At 39.7% G+C, this 17,899-nt stretch overlaps 1 protein-coding gene across 3 annotated transcripts in view; it reads left to right on the top strand.

Moving 5' to 3' along the window:
• Positions 1-17,899, top strand: part of MLO4 (Seven transmembrane MLO family protein) — a 118,818-nt gene that overhangs the window by 91,077 nt on the left and 9,842 nt on the right. For all 3 annotated transcript variants that reach the window (XM_088888442.1, XM_088888444.1, XM_088888441.1), the window contains one exon: positions 7,062-7,122. In XM_088888442.1, the coding sequence (XP_088744568.1) occupies positions 7,062-7,122 (61 nt within the window). The remainder of the gene's footprint in view (positions 1-7,061; positions 7,123-17,899) is intronic.

The raw sequence follows: 17,899 nt of genomic DNA on the forward strand, positions 1-17,899 counted from the left end.
CAATGCTGGAGGGCAGATTACTACTGTAAAACTTGATGGAACAGATTTTCTTGAATGGTCTCAATCAGCTAAGCTTATAATTGGAGGAAGAGGTAAGCTTGGGTTTATTACTGGTAAGGAAGCTAAGCCGAAGCTTGAAGATCCAAATTATTCCAAATGGGAGCAAGATAATCTGTTGGTTATGTCATGACTTGTATGCTCTATGCAGCCTCACATCACCCACAACTATATGTTCCTTCCAACAGCTAAGGACATTTTGGATAGGTTAACTTCAACTTATTCTCAAGCAAAGAACACTGCTAGAATCTATTAGTTACGAAGAGAAGCATGTAATATGCAATAGGGGGAGAAATCGGTGCCCATGTATTTCTCTTCCTTACAATCAGTTTGGGAAGAAATGGATCATTTAGAAGCTTTGGAGTGGAAGGGTCCTGTTGATGTTGAACAATACAGGAAGTGCATTGAGAAAAACCGAGTTTTTGATTTTCTTGTTGGACTGAATGCTGATTATGACTTCACCAGGCAACACATCCTTAGTGCTGATATTTTGTCACTCTCCACAACATATTCTCTTGTGCAGAATGAAGAGAGTTGGAGGATTGCCATGATGCAAGTTCCTGTCAGTGAGCACACAACTCTTGTGTCCACAAAACCCAAATAGAGTTCTGGTAAAGCTGAAGAGGTAGTTTGTGAATATTGCAAGAAGCCAAAGCACACCAAGGATAGGTGTTGGAAACTAAATCCTCACCTAAAGTCTGAGAAGTTTAAAACTAGAAAGAAGGTAAATGCTCATGTTGCTACAACTAGTCATGATTCTCAGACTCACATGCTTGAGGGAAATTCTTCTTCTCAAGCATCTACTCATGACACTCTGATGTGATGGAAAAATTGAGAAGGATCTTACTCCATATTGAAAAGAGTGGGTTGCCTACATTTGCTGGTTCACATACACCTTGTGCCTTTGCAAAATTAGGTATTTCACTTGCGTGTCATGCCTCATCCTCTAGCTCTTGGATAATTGACACAGGAGCCAGTGATCATATGACTGGTATGCTTTCCTACTTTACCACTTACAAACTTATTTTAGGGAAAGGTAAGATTGCAATTGCTGATGGATCTCAGACCCCAATCTCGGGTTTGGGTGAAGTTAAATTTACCAACAACCTTTCTCTGAAATCTGTTCTCCATGTCCCACAACTGCATAGAAATCTCTCATCTGTTAGCTCACTTACAAAGTCTCATAACTGTTTTGTAACCTTATTTCCATCTTATTGTGTCTTTTAGGATCAGAGTACGAGGAAGACAATTGGTTGTGGACATGAAGCCGATGGAGTTTATCTTCTTGATCAGTCTCCAAAATTAGGGTTAATGTGTCGGTCTAAGTCTTGCCATGATGAGAAACTAAGTCAAATGAAATTGTGGCATCATTGTCTTGGGCATGTGTCTTTTGGTTCATTGAAGTTTTTGTTTCCTAGATTGTTTGAGTCCTTGTCTAGTTCTGGTCTACAATGTGAAGTCTGTCAACTATCAAAGCAATGTAGAACTACATATTTTGCAAGTAGCAAGAGAAGTAATGTTGCTTTTCATTTAATACATACTGATGTTTGGGGGCCTTATTCTATTCCATGCATGGGTGGTTATAAATACTAAATTCTCTTTGTTGATGACTACTCGCAATATACCTAGTTGTATTTGATGAAGAGCCGAGATGAAGTTCCTTCAATTTATAAAAGGCTTTTTCCGTATGGTGGAGACACAGTTTTGAAAGAAGATTAAGATTATCAGATCTAACAATGCCAAGGAATACTTTGAGAAGCACTTACAAACATTCCTTGAAGAGAAAGGAGCAATTCACTAGAGTTCCTATCCTCATACTCCCCAACAAAATGGGGTCTTAGAGAGGAAAAAACAGACATGTGATTGAAGTTGCCAGGGGATTGTTATTCTAGATGCATGTCCCAACTTGGTTTTGGGGGGATGTTGCATAAACATATGTATATCTTATTAATAAACTTCCTTCGTGGACCCTTCATCTCCAGTCTCCTCATCAGCTTCTTTTTCCTGATGAGGATACCTTCCATATTCCTCCTAAGGTCTTTGGGTGTGTCTGCTTCCTCCATGACATGAGTCCTTCTAGGTTGAAATTTGATCCAAAGTCTATCAAATGTGTCTTCTTGGGATATTCTTCAGTCCAAAAAGGGTACCGTTGTTATGACCTGTGCTTTGGAAAAAGGCATGTGTCCAAAGATTTCACATTCTTTGAGTCTATTCTCTTCTTCTTAGTGAAGATCAGACTCCTTTTTGTATGCCGATTCTTGCTTCGGTTGTAACTGGTGTTGTCAATCCTTCTCCATTCTCCTCGTCCTCCCTGTGGTGTTTGTAATACTCCTCCCGTGCCTCCTCCTCTATCTCTTCCTATTCCTCGATCTCGACAGCAGTGTTTCGTCAGATGGAAAAAGAGGATGACTCCAGGGGTTGAATGTCCATTACAATCTGGCTTCCCGGACTCGGGTAATTTTGATTCTGAACCTCCTCCTATTCCTGATGCTTGTGTTGAACCTATTACTGAACCTCCTATTGTGGTTTCTGACCTTAACCTTCCTATTACAGTTTGTAAAGCAAAAAGGACATGTGATAAATATCCTTTATCAAATTATGTCTCTTATGATACCTTATTTCCCTCTTATTGTGCTTATTATCTCTTCCATTCCTTCTATTTTTATCCCTCATAGTGTTACTGAGGCAGTGCAGTTCCTTCATTGGATGGATGCTATGAACTAGGAAATGGAGGTGCTTGAGAAAAATCAGACATGGGAAATTATTTCTCTTCTAGTGGGCAAAGTTCCTATTGGATGTAAGTGGGTTTACACAGTGAAGCATAAAGTCGATGGCTCAATTGAAAGGTATAAAGCTTGGCTTGTGGCAAAAGGGTACATTCAGTCTTATGGCATTGATTACCAGGAAACCTTTGCTCCAGTAGCCAAGATGAATTCAATTTGAATTATCATGTCTCTTGTTGTCCATTATTCTTGGCCCTTGTATCAAATGGATGTTAGGAATGGCTTCCTTAATGGCGACCTTCAAGAAGAAGTTTACATGGAACTTCCTCCTAGAGTGAACATCCCTAGGAGTGAAGGAAAGGTTTGTCGTTTGATAGATTCAGAAAAGCTATCTTAAAAATTGGCTTCTCTCAATCTTAAGTTGACTATACCTTGTTTATTAGGAGAGCAAATGGAAAAGTGACTATGTTGATAGTATATGTTGATAATATTGTTATCATAGGGGATGATATCGCTAGAATTGCTGAACTAAAGTCCTTTCCTGCTATTGAATTTGAAATTAAGGATCTTGGAAATCTCCGGTATTTCCTAGGGATTGAGGTCACAAGGTCAAAGAGGGGCATTTATATTTCTCAGAGGAAATATGTCCTTGATCTGCTTCAAGAATTTGGGAAATTGGATTGTAAACCAGCTGAAACTCCAATTGATCCCAATTATAAGTTGGGAGTTGATGATGAAGATGTCCTTCCTAACAAAGTTGTGTATCAAAGACTTGTCAGTCATCTTCTGTACTTGTGTTTGACTAGATCAGATATATCATATGATGTGGGTGTGGTTAGCAGATATATGCACAAGCCTAGATCATCTCATATGCAAGTAGTGAATAGAATACTTGTTGTCTATTTGAAGGGATGTTGTATTCTAATCATGGGCATCTAGGTGGTAATGTTGTATCATGTAGAAGTAAGAAACAATCAGTCGTGGCTCGATCTAGTGTAGAGGCAGAGTACAGAGCTATGGCTCATGGAGTTTCAGAATTGTTATGGCTGAAGAACTTGTTGACAAAAATGGGAGTGCAAATTGATACTCCAATGATATTATATTGTGACAATCAATCTGCCATAAACCTAGCCCACAATCCTGTTCAACATGATCGTACAAAGCATATAGAGGTTGATGACATTTCATTAGAGAAAGAGTTGCCAGTGGAGAGATTTGTTTACCTTTTGTGAAGTCTGAAGATCAATTGGTTGATTGTCTTACTAAAGGTGTCTCCAAATCAAAGCTCGACAACAATTTGAACAAGTTGGGCATGACAAATATCTATGCTCAGCTTGAGGGGGAGTGTTGAGAATGTAAGGGCATTTATGTCCTTTCATGTTTTTTGTATTTGGGCGCCTATTCGAGGGCCTATTTTTAATTTTCTTCAAAGTGTTAAGTAAAATATTTCAAGGTGTGAACAGTAACACACCATAGACTCTCAACAAAACCTCTTCTTCTCTTTTCTTATTTCTGAATACTTTAACTTTGGCATTGAAGTTGCTCAGTCTGGTAAAAGCATTTTTATTTTCCAAGGGAAGTATATCCTTGATCTATTGAAGGTTACTGGGTAGTTGGGATGTAAACTAGTTGAGACTGATGTGGATCCAAGTAATAAACTTGGAAAATGTGAAGGTGAAGTGAAACAGTTTCAGATGTTTATCAATGTCAGGGACTTATTGGGAGACTTGTATATCTTTCCATGACTAGACCAGATATTGCATTTGTTGTGAGTATTTTGAGTCAGTTTATGCACTCACCTAGGCCTTCCCACTTTAAGGTAGTCGAAGGTGTTCTTTCCAACTTAAAAAGGCACCTTGGTAGAGATCTTCTCTTCACTAAACAAGGCCATACCAAGGCCAAAGGTTATACTGATGCTGAATAGGCTGGTCCTGTTGATCATAGGTGATCCACCATTGGTTTTTGCACCTTTGTAGGAGGAAATTTGGTCTCTTGGAGAAGTAAGAAGCGGTCTGTGGTTGCAAAGTCAAGTACAAAAGCGGAGTATATGTCTATGTCTTAAGGAGTTACTGAACTATTGTGGTTGAAAAATCTACTTACTGAGCTGGGTGTGTGGGATTCAAATCCTATGTCATTGTATTGTGATAACAAGGCTGCAATCAGCATTGCCCACAATCTGGTTCTTTATGAGAGAACCAAACTTATTGAGATTGGCAAGCACTTCATTCATGAAAGAGTGGAAAGTGGTGAAATTTGTATACCAATTGTTGAGTCTAGGTAGCAAGTGGCTGATGTGCTTAAAAAAGGTTTGACCTCCCTGCACCATGAAGAGCAGCTATCTAACAAGTTGGGTCTGTATGATATCTACAACCCAACTTGTGGGTGAGTGTTGTAAGGTCCTTTTTATTGTATATTTTGGGCACAAGGGGATCTCCTTGTAATTTTTATATTCTTTGGGACCTCTCTGTAATATTTATTTTTATGAATATACAAGGGGTCATAGGGATCCTCCTCTAATATGAAGAGATTCACTCTTCACATTTTGTCTTCTTTTCTTCTCTTCTCTTCATTTCTTCCTTCTCAAATGGATTATCTTTGATAGTAATGTATACCCAAGGTTCAAAATTTCATCAAGTATCGCGGTGAGTCAGGTATATTGTATCATTTTGGTAGCACTTCAATACACCTAAATAACATGTATTTCGGGTTTTGGGCACAATTTCAGAACGTGGCCAGGCCTAAGACTGACCCCTTGTAGACTTTTGAAAAAAAAAAGGCTTGAGTGCTTTGGAAACACCCAATATGCAAGGTTTGTGTTTATCGGTTGTTATCGATATTTAAGACCTTGTGTACACCCTGACTTCAGATGAAGAAGAGACACCAATCATGGTGATTCTTCCCTCCATGTGGTCCATGTTTATGGCTACAGTTGACTTGCATTAGAACTGTAACCTCATTGTGTCATCTCTTCTTTATCTCTACTGCAGAATCATCATTCAGTGTACTAGAAGAGAAGAATAACCAGAAAGGATGAGAAAGAAGTGACAAAGGTAGGTTCAGATGCAAGAGAGAAGCTAAGAAGAAAAATGAAGAAAAGGGAGAAGGAGAAGGGCTGTTTGTTAGTCTCTCTCCAGTCCCCTAATTGCTTTTATTAATTCTAATAAGAATCATTAGTATAATTACAAAGATGCTGTTAATGGGGCAGCCTGCTCATAAACACATAAAAGAAAAGTTTTACAGGCCAATGTAATCAAGGTCCATTAACATAAAATATAACTACTAATAAAAGACAAGAAATAAAAGAAAGATTAGGGCCCATTCAGCCCGGTCTGTCTACAGTAAGCTGCGCTGTAGTAGGGATATTTTAGTCATTAACACGTTGCACTATTCCTTTGTATGTGGGTGTTTGCTTATTCTAGTTTTTCTCCTTTCTCTTAACTTCTCTGTTTCTCTTGATTGAAACATAGTTGACAACTTGGTATGATAGCAAGATCTTGGTCACAGAAGGGGAAGAACTGATTTCTTGATTCATGGGTGACTTCATAATGGTCACTAGATGATGTAAATGAACTCAGATCTGTATGGCTGAAATACCCAGACAGAAGGCTTCTCTTCCAATAGAATGAGTACCTTCTTTGTGGTTATATTGAACATTTTCTATGATTTTTTGGAAGGATCTAGCCTGACTTTTCTGTAGAAAGTGAAAAAATAAAAATCAAATCACATGTATCTGGTTGTCATGTGTGCACAGGAAGTTATTGGCATGTGGTTTTCTAGATTCTATTCCACTATATATCTTTCAATAGATATGAATTGGTTATCCATTCATAAATTCTCTTCTACTCCTAAATTCATGCTTGATTAAGAGAAAGAAGCTTTAATGCTGACTAGGTTGATGTTAGATACAAAGAGAGAATTGGTAAGAGAAAGAAGCAAGAAGTAAGGAGATTAAGGAGGAGGGAAGGAAATAGTAACTGTCAGAACAACAGAAATGTTTTATCAGTTTTTGGAATAAATATTTTGTACTTTTTGGGGTGGGTGAGTTAAAAATGAAGATTTTCTACCAAAAAGAAAGTAGGCAATGCATGTATTTTTTGAACCATTTATTATTTTCTGAACCAAAAAGAAATGGTTTCCTCTTTGACTTGCACAACATCTATATTTTGAACCATTTATTATTTTTACTATCAAGTATTATTATTCTTAATAAATATATGCAGGATTTTTATGATTTGTATGGGTTTTTAATAAGCATCTTAATTTTCCATTTGGTACATGCAGGCTAGTTGTTCAGTTTTGGTGTAGTTACAACACTGTACCCCTAAACGTTATCATTACACAGGTTTGTATACATAACATACTTTGCAAGTTAAAGAGTTCTTTCCATTATGATGCTATTTTTTGTTGAGTGCATAAACATATTGATCCATTAGAAATGCTATTTTACAAATGAAATAAGTAACCCACTTTCAAATGGAATTAAATCATCTGTAAACTTCAGGTTGACATTATTTTAACTGAATATTTTTACAACATAGAGGTAGCATGATGAAGAAATGACATAGGTATGAGAGTTCTCATTTAGTCTTGATATTTCATTTTGTATTCCATCCATCAACAAGTGAAGATAAATATAATAAGTGTCAATCTTCTAGGTTGAGAGAACGCCAAGAGTTTCAGGGGTGTCAAACAGAATGGTTGACCCCCACACCCAAAGAGTCTATATATCTTATTACTTATAAGTTACAAAGAGGACCTTGAAGGGATAAAGATAAAAAAATAATAATTACAAAGAGGTCCTTGGAGGGCTGAAAGATAAGAAAGAAATGAATGCTATGGTACAACAGAGACCATAGAACAACATTACATCAAGTATCTCTACACTCCCCCTCAAACTGATACTGAGACATAAGCATCAGTTTGCCCACAAGAAATAGATGTCTAGACCTCGTCATAGGCTTCGTGGGAATGTCAGCAATCTATAAGTTGGAAGCTATATGAGGAAGGGAAATAGAGCCAACAAGAAATAGATCCCTAATGAAGTGACAGTCCAACAAGAAATAGGCTTCGTCCCCAATATTTTGTTGATATGTTGGTGGTATTTTAGATTTCATTGTTAGACTATATATTTAAGGTTTAAAATTTTAGAATACTATTAAAAGCTTTTTGATATTTCATTAAAATCATCATAATTTTTTAACAATATTTTCCTAAAAGAACAAAAGGAGAATTGGTGATTGGATAATTGGCGTACTATTTGTATATGATTCAATTATTAAGTCATTATGGTTCAAAAGAAGAAAAATGCATAGAACAAAAGAGTATTCTCGATCTAATCAAAACATATAGTAACAAATTGACATATTTAATAAAGAGAAGATGGCTAAAAGGCTAAAAGAGAGATAGAGAAAGATACCTATTAAAGAAAGAGAGGAGAAGAAGAGATGGTTCAGCTGGTCTTTAGAAGAGAAAAATCAATCTCCCAGTCACTAGTTCCCTGTATTCACATGTACTGTATTTATCACTCCACTAAGCACTTTTTCTCTTACAAAATGACAGTCAATTTCTATGTGTTTTGTTCTCTCATGGAAGACTGGATTAGATGTGATGTAAACTGCAGCTTAGTTGTCACAGTACAATTTCATAGGATTGTTGAGTGTATACCCAATCTCTTAGGGGAGATTCTTCAACCACACTAACTCACAAGCTGTGTGTGCCATGGCTCTATACTCAGCTTCAGCATTTTCTCACTACAACTGTTTGTTTCTTGCTCTTCCATGTTACCAGATTTCCTCCAAGGAAGGTATAGTACCCAATAGTAGACTTTCTACCAGACATTGAGCCTGCCCAATCTGCATTTATATAACCCTTTATTTCATGACTTCATCTTGATTTGTATAATAATCCACGACCTCGAGCCCCTTTCAAATACCATACAATTCTCAAAACTATATTCCAATGGGGAACCGGGGGCTTCTACATAAACTGGCAGACCACACTCACTGCAAAGGAAATGTCAGGCCGGATAACAGTCAAATAATTCAACTTACCCACTAACCTCTTGCACCTCCTAGGATCATCAAATTCTTCACCCGCATTAGTGCTTAATTTGATGTTGGGCTCCATGGGTGTTTCGACTGATTTAGTACCCAACAACTTGTCTCTTCTAACACAAGTCAAGCACATACTTCCTCTAACACAAATTTATGCCATGCTTCGACCTTGAAACTTCTATGCCCAGGAAGTATTTCAGTATGGTAAGATCTTTTGTCTAAAAGTGATCATGCAGAAAAGTGTTCAATTTATCAATCCCCAACTTATACCACCAACAAAACCTTTCCAACTTCAGAATCATAGCTAAACATTGAATGATCAACCTGACATTGCTTCATACCGGAATCTTTAACTACCTCACTAAATCTACCAAACTAGGCACATAGAGATTGTTTCTTTGTAAATTGCCTTCTTAAGTCCACACACCTTACCATCCTCCTCCTAAGCAACAAACCCTGCTGCTTTCTCCATATACACTTCTTCACTAAGATGACCATGCAGGAAGGCATTTTAATGCCAAGCTGAAACAAGGTCCAATCATACATAGCTGTTAAGGATATCAAAACACAAACTTAGCCAATCTTGGTAACGGGAGAGAATGTCTCTATATAATTCACACCATACAACTGAGAGTACCCTTTGTAACCAACCTAGCCTACAAGCGCTCTATGCTTGCATCTGGTAAGTATTTGACAATATACACCTATTTACAACTTATACAACATGCTTACCAAGAGGAAGAGTGGTGAGCTCCCACGTGTGATTATGATCAAGGGCTGAGAGTTCTTCTTCCATTGCTTGGCACCATTCTAGGGAGGTAATAGCTTCCTAGACATTCTTAGGAATAGAAATAGTAGACAAAAGGGAAACAAATTGACGATGGAAAGCAGAAAGATGAGGCACAAAAAAATAGTTAGAAATATGATGCAAAGTACAACTACATTTATCTTTACGCAAGGCAATGGGGAGATCAAGGTTGGACTGAGAGGGCACCACATGGTTAGGAACAATTACTGGATCTATTGACGGAGAAGAAACTAGAGGTGGTGAAGACTTGGGAGCAACAGGAATAAGAGGAATGGAGTCATCAACCGGAACTAGAAGTGGAAGCATAGGAGATGAAGAAGAAACATCACTACTTCGAAAGAATGGAACAGACTCAAAGAAAGTAACATCAGGTACACAAAGGAACGTTGAGAAGAAGGATTATAACACTTATATCCCTTCTCTGTCCGAGAGTAGTCAAGAAAGATACACTTTATAGAGTGTGCATCTAAATTGTCCATCCCCAGGCATAGATTATGAACAAAGTGTACACATCCAAAAACCTTGGCAATAAGAGGAAAGAGAGACAACATAGGAAACAAAACTAAGGGAGATTGACCTTCAAGGATAGACAATGGCATCTGGTTAATGAGAAAACAAGTTGTAAGAATAAAATAACTCCAAAAACATTTAGGAACACTCAAATGATGCAAAACGGACTGAGTAGTCTTAAGTAGATGATGGTTCTTGCATTCAGCCACCCCATTTTTTTGAGGTGTATAAGTGCAAGAGGTTTGATGGATGATTCTATGTTGTCCTAAGTATTCTTGAAACGAGGTATAGAAATATTCTTTCCCATTATCAAAATGAAGAATTTTAATGTGAGCACCAAATTGAGTGCGAATTTCAGCATAAAATTTTTGAAAAATGGAGAACAATTTACTCTTTTCTTTCATAAGATAAAGCCATGTCATTCTTGAATAATCATCAACAAAAATTACAAAGTACTTATAATCATTGTATGACACAACTCTGTTTGGATCCTAAATATCAAAATGGACTAAGGAAAAAGATTCAAACTATGACTATCTACTCTAGGACTAAAGGAAACCCGATGGTGTTTCCCATACTGACATGACTCACATTCCAATGAAGAAAGACAATGCAATGATGAAACATGTAACTGAAGTGTCTTGAGAAAAGGATGACCAAGTTTGCAATGCCACTAGAGAGGTGTAAGAGAGAACTGGAAAGCTATTGTCGAACCACCACCATCAAGATAATACAATCCACCAGCTTCATGATCTCCACCAATCTTCATCCCCATCTCGTGATCCTGAAAAACACAAGAGTCAGGAAAGAAAGTCATAGAACAATTGATAGATTTGGTCAATTTGCCAATAGACATAAGAAGGAAAGGTAATTTGGGCACATACAGAACTAAAGATAACGACAATGATGCAATATCTATATTACCAACACCACAAATGAGAGAGGTAGAACCATTAGATAAAGTGATTGTTTGTGATGTAGAAGATGGAAAAAGGGAGGAAAACAAACTTGGAGTCCTAGTCATATGATCAGAAGCACCAAAATTGATAGTCTAGGGTGGAGGTTTGGAAGCTAGACAAGCCTTACATGAGTGGGCAAGAGTAGCCGTATTTTGTTGGGAAGTAGCCTAAAGAAATATTTCATACTCATCACGTGGAATACTCATCATCTCCTTCCCAGAGGCACTAGTAGATGTAAAAGTTGCCTGGTCAGTTTGCTGGGTATCAACTGCTTCACCACCACTTCTTGTATGATTGGCCCATCTAGAAGGTATTCCATGTAGATCATAGCAAAAATTAACAATGTGTCCTTCCATCCCTCACTGTGTACACTTCCTAAGCCCATAACTACGACCTCTACCACAGTTTCCCCCTAAGTCTCAACCTCCACTACGTCCACCACCACGACCTCCTCTATTCCCACGGCCTCCCCTCTCATCACTGCAAAGGCTGATCTATCTGAAACTGTAGTACTGTCTGAAGACCCAAAATTAATCCTACGGAGTTGTGCAAACACCTCCTCAAGAGAAGGAAGAGCAGAGCCTCCTAGAATCTAAGCTCTAACTGGTTCGTACTCAACCTTAAAATCCACTAAAAATCTGGTCACATCCGGTTTCTCCCTTTGTTGTTGCTGAATTTTAACATTTGATGTCAAAGCATGATAGATATTTAGCTAATTACAAAGGTTCCTTGTACTAGCATAATACACCTTAAGTGTCTGATTTCCTTGTTTTAGATTAAAATATTCTTGATAGAGCTGATATACCCTTGTAGTATCTTGTCTCGAATAAAGCTTTTTGGCATGGTCCCATACCTCCTTCGTTGTATCAAGAAACATAAAATTCACATTGATTTTGGGTTCCATACCATTCCACAATCATGTCATAATTTGTGCATCTTCTTGTTCCCAATCACTATATCCTTGAGAATCAGCTGAGGGTTTTTCTTCTTTCACATGTTTCATCTTCTTCTTACCTGTATGAAAGATCTCCACTGACTTGGCCCATGGCACATAATTCTCACCATTCAGCTTGATAGATGTCATTTTAAATTCAGAAAATCAGGGGGAGTTATAACACTGGATTTTTTTATCACTGTTCTCTCCTAGGGTTGCCATGGGTATATAAAAAGAAAGGAAAAACTTCACTGCACAGCACCATACTACACCACTACCAATAAACTACAACTGAAACATGTGCTGAAACTGATTTCAGCACTGTTCTCATACTTGTCACCCACTTCTATCAGCAAGAAAACACACAGAAACTCAGAAACATGTGCTGTAACAGGTTTCAGCACTGTTCTCAGACCTATCACTCACGTCCATTAACATGAAACACACGAAAAATCACTTCTTATGTATACCTATTAATAGACCTACTACAAGAAGTCCAGAAATCCACAACTGTGCCTTTTCAGATCATTGAAACACCCAACACGAACTGTTGCACATAGACTGATCACTGACAGTCCCTCTTTGATACATTGATTAGAGGGTTTCTCTAAAACTCCACTGAAACAGCACCTTCCTCAAGGTAATCACCAAGAAGGCACTGGAAAAAAAGAAGAAAAAAACTGGGAAGAAAATCAGGGCTCTAATACCATGTTAGTTATTCAATTGGACCTGATTTACTTCCTGAAATAAAAAGAAAGGGAGAAGGGAGAAGAAGAGAGAAAGAAAGAGGAGAAGACGAAGAGATGGTTTGGCTGGTCTCCCGAAGAGAAAAATCTGTCTCCCATCCAACCAGAATTAATATATATAGATTTCTAACTTTAAGTACAAAAACCTTTGTGTCCCTCTTTATGTATGGGATACTCTACTCAACCTCAGACATAATAGACAAGACAACTTAGAGTAAAGTATAATGAAATGACTCAATTACCCTTGGACTGTTGACTCAAACAGATTTATACAGTTTTGTGATATGGTTTTTAAGCCTTAAATGTGCTTTATATTTCTTCTAATGATTCCTTAAAGGTTTATTAACTAATTCCATGTTTTTAGAAAACTTTCCTAATCTTTTCAAATTTTCCAAATATATCATAGCTAAATTAGTGAAATATCTCCATCCCTACATGGCGAAATGCCTATCGATATCGAAACCAATATTAAACTTAGCAGTATAAATGTTATGTAAATAATGGAATAGTTGTTAGAGAAAGCAAACAACTTTAGCAGTATAAATGAATGAAACCAATATTAAACAAATAAAATAATTTATAACTGAATGTACTAAATTATAATGTATTACAGATTTAGAATCATGCACAAATTTAACCATAGATGTTAGAATTTTTTGTCACATATTAGCTGATTCCACAAAAAAGAAGCACCTCCTCAATTGTCATTTTGATGTCAGTGTCTACATGTCTCTGATTTAGGTATTGCTCATTACCATCAAGAATGCAAATTGACCCTCAACCTGTGGTATGGGTTATTGGTAAGTGTGGTTTGATATAGAATAGTAAAGAGGGAGGATAAGAGAAGAGAGAAAATAGAACATAATTGGGAGTTTAGAAATACATAGTGTTTCTTTTTTCTTATTCACTTAACAAAGCGCAAGGTTATAATTTTATCTCTTTCTATCATTCTAATACAATTAGTTGGGGGTGGGCTGACCTAGAGGCCAACACCCAGTCACTGTTTCATCCCTCTCTTCTTCATCTTCTCTACCTTCTTTTTTTCTCCCTTCATCTATTTACTTCAACTGGTTGCATCAGTTTTGTAGTTAAACCCATTGTCAGCTGGTTAATGTGGTATCAGAGAACTAGGAAGTTCAAGGGCCTGGTCTTCTTCTGTGGGAGTAGTCTACTGTATTAATAGTTTGTTTTTCTATAGAAGGGGTGTTTCAGGACTATCAGCTACTGGTCTAGGAGAACACACCCCTTAACTCAAGAACGTTTTAAGAAATTCTTTGAATATGATCGGAGACCCATCTGGTAAGTATTAATATTTTTCCCATACTTTTTCCGGTCATGGTGAACAGCACAAATATCTTGTGTTTGTGATTGATTTGTGGTGGTCCAGGACATATTCCTTTGTTATGAGAAGTTGGTTTCTCCATTTTTTGGTGGCTTATTGAATATTTGGTGATTTTTCCTCTTCGTTTATTTTGCTGCGATTACTGTTCTTTGTTCTTGTGGACTTTTTTCTTGGGGCTTCTTTCCTTTGGCTGTGTGTTTTGGATTTGTCTCGTTGATCTGAATTGGTTGGAAGTTGATCTGAGATGGGCCAAGAAATCTCTTCTCAATCTACCATTCCTAATCAGCCAAACAGCCCATTTCTAATCTTGGACAGGACTCAAGCTTACAGGTTACTAAGGTTAAGCTTGCTGGCAGAGGAAAGCTTGGATACTTGAGTGGGAAGATGAAAAGACCAGCTGACGATGATCCTATGTTGGATGTGTGGAACGGGAAAACATAATCATTATGTCTTGGCTATGGAACTATATGATACCCAAATTAGTAGAGGACTTATGTTTTTCAAAATATCTGCCCGAATCTGGGAGAGAGTGAACGAGACTTATTTATAGGAGAAATGGAGCTGACTTTTCAGCTCAGACAGGATATTGCTAATCTTAGGCAAGTGGAGATGAGTATTCTTGCTTACTATGCTGCCTTACAAGCTGTTGAGGGCCCGGGAATAGGATCTCGTCACGGGTCGGTCCACGGGGAAAACCTCCTGTTTTCCCTTGTTCCTTCCTGCTCGTGATGAACCTATCTTGGCGCCTTCGGTGATTTGTCCAAGAGATCACCAACTCTCCTAACTCACTCTTGACTGAATAATTTGATATCTCATTCAATAATGGGGTCTTCTTAAATAGGAGATTACAAGAGTCCTAATCAAAGGGAGTCTCCTTGCTGAATAGGGAGACTTCCAGTTCTATCTTGCTAAGGATAAGATAAGCTAATCCTAATCTGATAAGTTACTAACAAGATAAGATAAGCTAAGCTAATCCTAATCTGATAAGCTATTAACAAAATGAGATAAGAGATAAGAACAAGCAAAATGAGCTAATCTAATCTAGATAAGGCTGTTGTTGCCGAACTGGGTAGGATGAGCATCACTGAATCCTTGCTGCTGCTGGCGGTGGGCCTGGGGCCTGTTGCTGCCAGCGGCGATGGTACGTCTTCCCGAGGAAGGTGTCCATAACATTACTCCCCTCCTGGACTACGAGCTTGTCCTCAAGCTCGAAAGCTGGATATGTGGCTTGGAACTCTGCCAATGGATCCCTGTGGCTTCTGTTGGTGGTAGATCACACCATTCCACCAAGACTTCAAGGATTCCATTATTGAAACGAGAGCGGGTGACAGTTTTAGGCTGGGGGACCAGTTTGCCATCTTTCAAGGGTGGTAGGGAGGGAACTTGGTCCGGGGGAACACCCGTAAATGGTTTCAGCAAGGAGATGTGGAAGACATCATGAATTCGGCTAGTCTCTGGCAATTCCAGCTGGTAGGCCACACTGCCAATCCGTTGCAGAACCTTGTAGGGCCCATAAAACTTAGGGGCCAGCTTCGGGGCAGCCTTGTGGCGCAAGGAGCGCTGCCGGTAGGGCTGGAGCTTCAACCAAACAAATTGTTCTGGATCGAACGACAGTTCCCGGTGGTGCTTATCATAGTGGAGCTTCATGCGGAGCTGGGCCTGTTGTAAGCGAATGCGGACGTCGGCGAGGAGGGCGTCGCTGTCCTGTAAGGAGTGATCGATTGCGTCCAAGCGAGTAGATCCAGGCTCGTAGGACAGCAAGCGGGGAGGATCCCTGCCGTAAACGACGCGAAAGGGAGTCATGCCGAGGGAGGAATGGTAGGCTGTGTTGTAGCAGTACTCGGCCCAAGGAAGCCATTCCAACCACCGTCGAGGTTGATCGCCTACAAAACAGCAGAGATACATCTCGATAGTGCGGTTAACCACTTCCGTCTGACCGTCGGTTTGTGGTCGGTAAGCTGATGAGTAGGCCAGGGTGGTGCCGTGTAGTCGAAATAACTCTTTCCAAAAGGCACTAGTGAAGACCGGGTCTCTATCGCTGACGATGGATTCCGGCAACCCATGTAAGCGAAAGATATGTGTAAAGAAGGCGAGGGCAACCGAAGTGGCACTGTACGGGTGTGATAGAGGAATGAAGTGTGCGTATTTAGGGAAGTGGTCGACTACCACAAAGAGAACTGATTTGCCCCCTACCTTGGGAAGTCCTTCAATGAAGTCCATGGAGATGTCGGCCCAGATCTGCGATGGGATGGAAAGGGGCTGAAGGAGGTTTGCCGGGTGTAGGTTTTCCCATTTGTGTTGTTGGCATGTGGAGCAATTCTGCACAAAATCTCGAATAGAAGTCTTCATACCTCGCCAATGGAAATCAGTCCGGACGCAGTGTAGTGTTTTTTGAATGCCCTCATGGGTGGAGGTTATGGATGTTGGTGATGATGGTGGGAATCAACGGGCAGTCTGCTGGAAGATGGACTCGTCCCTTATACAGTACCAACTCGTCGTGAAGTGACCAATCGGGGTCGGCCGTGCCAGTCTAGATCTTCTGCAGTAAGAGCGACCATTCCGGGGACTGTGGTGTTGCCTTCTTAATTTCGTCAAACAGAGAGATCCGAGGTTGGGAAATGCTACATAGAACCATCGCGTCTTCTTCTCGCCTAGACAAGGCATCAGCTGCGCGATTAGAGGATCCCGCCTTATATTCCACCCGGAAGTCAAACCCGAGCAGTTTGCTAACCCAATGCTGCTGAGGGGAAGTGGTGAGACGCTGCTCTAACAGGTATTTGAGGCTATATAATGATCAGTTTTGACGATGAACGACCGCCCCCACAAATACGGCCTCTAGTGCTGGATGGCTCGGGCAAGGCCAATTAGTTCGCGCTCATAGGCTGGAAGCTTCACATGCCGGTCGGCCAATCTGCGGCTGAATAAAGCGATCGGGTGCCCTTGCTGCTGTAGTACGGCCCCGATACCCACTCCAGAAGCATCGCACTCGACTGTAAATTCGAGGGCGAAATTAGGTAATTGCAGGACAGGGGTTGAAGACAGTGCATTTCACAGTGATAGAAAAGCTTCATCAGCTGCGTCATCCCACCGGAAGGAGTTTCTCTTCAACAGGTTGGTTAACGGGGCTGCCAACACTCCATAGTTCTGTACAAATTTGCGGTAGTAACCCGTTAAACCGAGGAACCCGCGTAAGGCCTTGGCGGATTGAGGTTTGGGCCATTCTGTTATAGCCTGAATCTTGGAACTATCAACTGTTACACCCTGCCCATGGATGATGTGGCCGAGGTAAAGAACCTGTCATTCCCCAAAGGAGCACTTGGACCGTTTCAGGAATAAGCTGTGTTGGCGTAGGAGTACGAAAACGGTCCTCAGATGGTGGACATGCTCTACCCATGATTTTCTGTAAACGAGGATATCATCAAAGAAAACTAAAACAAATTTGCGTAGATGGGGCTGGAATACCTCGTTCATTAGTGCCTGAAATGTAGATGGTGCATTGGAGAGTCCGAATGGCATGACTAAAAATTCGAAGTGGCCATGGTGGGTGCGAAAAGCAGTCTTCTTCACGTCACCGGGAGCCATGCGAACTTGGAAATATCCGGACCTAAGGTCCAACTTAGAGAAATATTGGGCACCATGCAACTCGTCCAGCAGTTCGTCCACAACGGGAATAGGAAACTTATCTTTGATCGTCCGGTCATTGAGTTCTCTATAGTCAACACAGAACCTCCACGTTCAATCCTACTTCGCCACCAATAGAACCGGCG

This window comes from Nelumbo nucifera, chromosome 5 (assembly GCF_055504915.1).
Source record: "Nelumbo nucifera cultivar China Antique chromosome 5, China Antique-T2T, whole genome shotgun sequence".
Taxonomy (NCBI): Eukaryota; Viridiplantae; Streptophyta; class Magnoliopsida; order Proteales; family Nelumbonaceae; genus Nelumbo; species Nelumbo nucifera.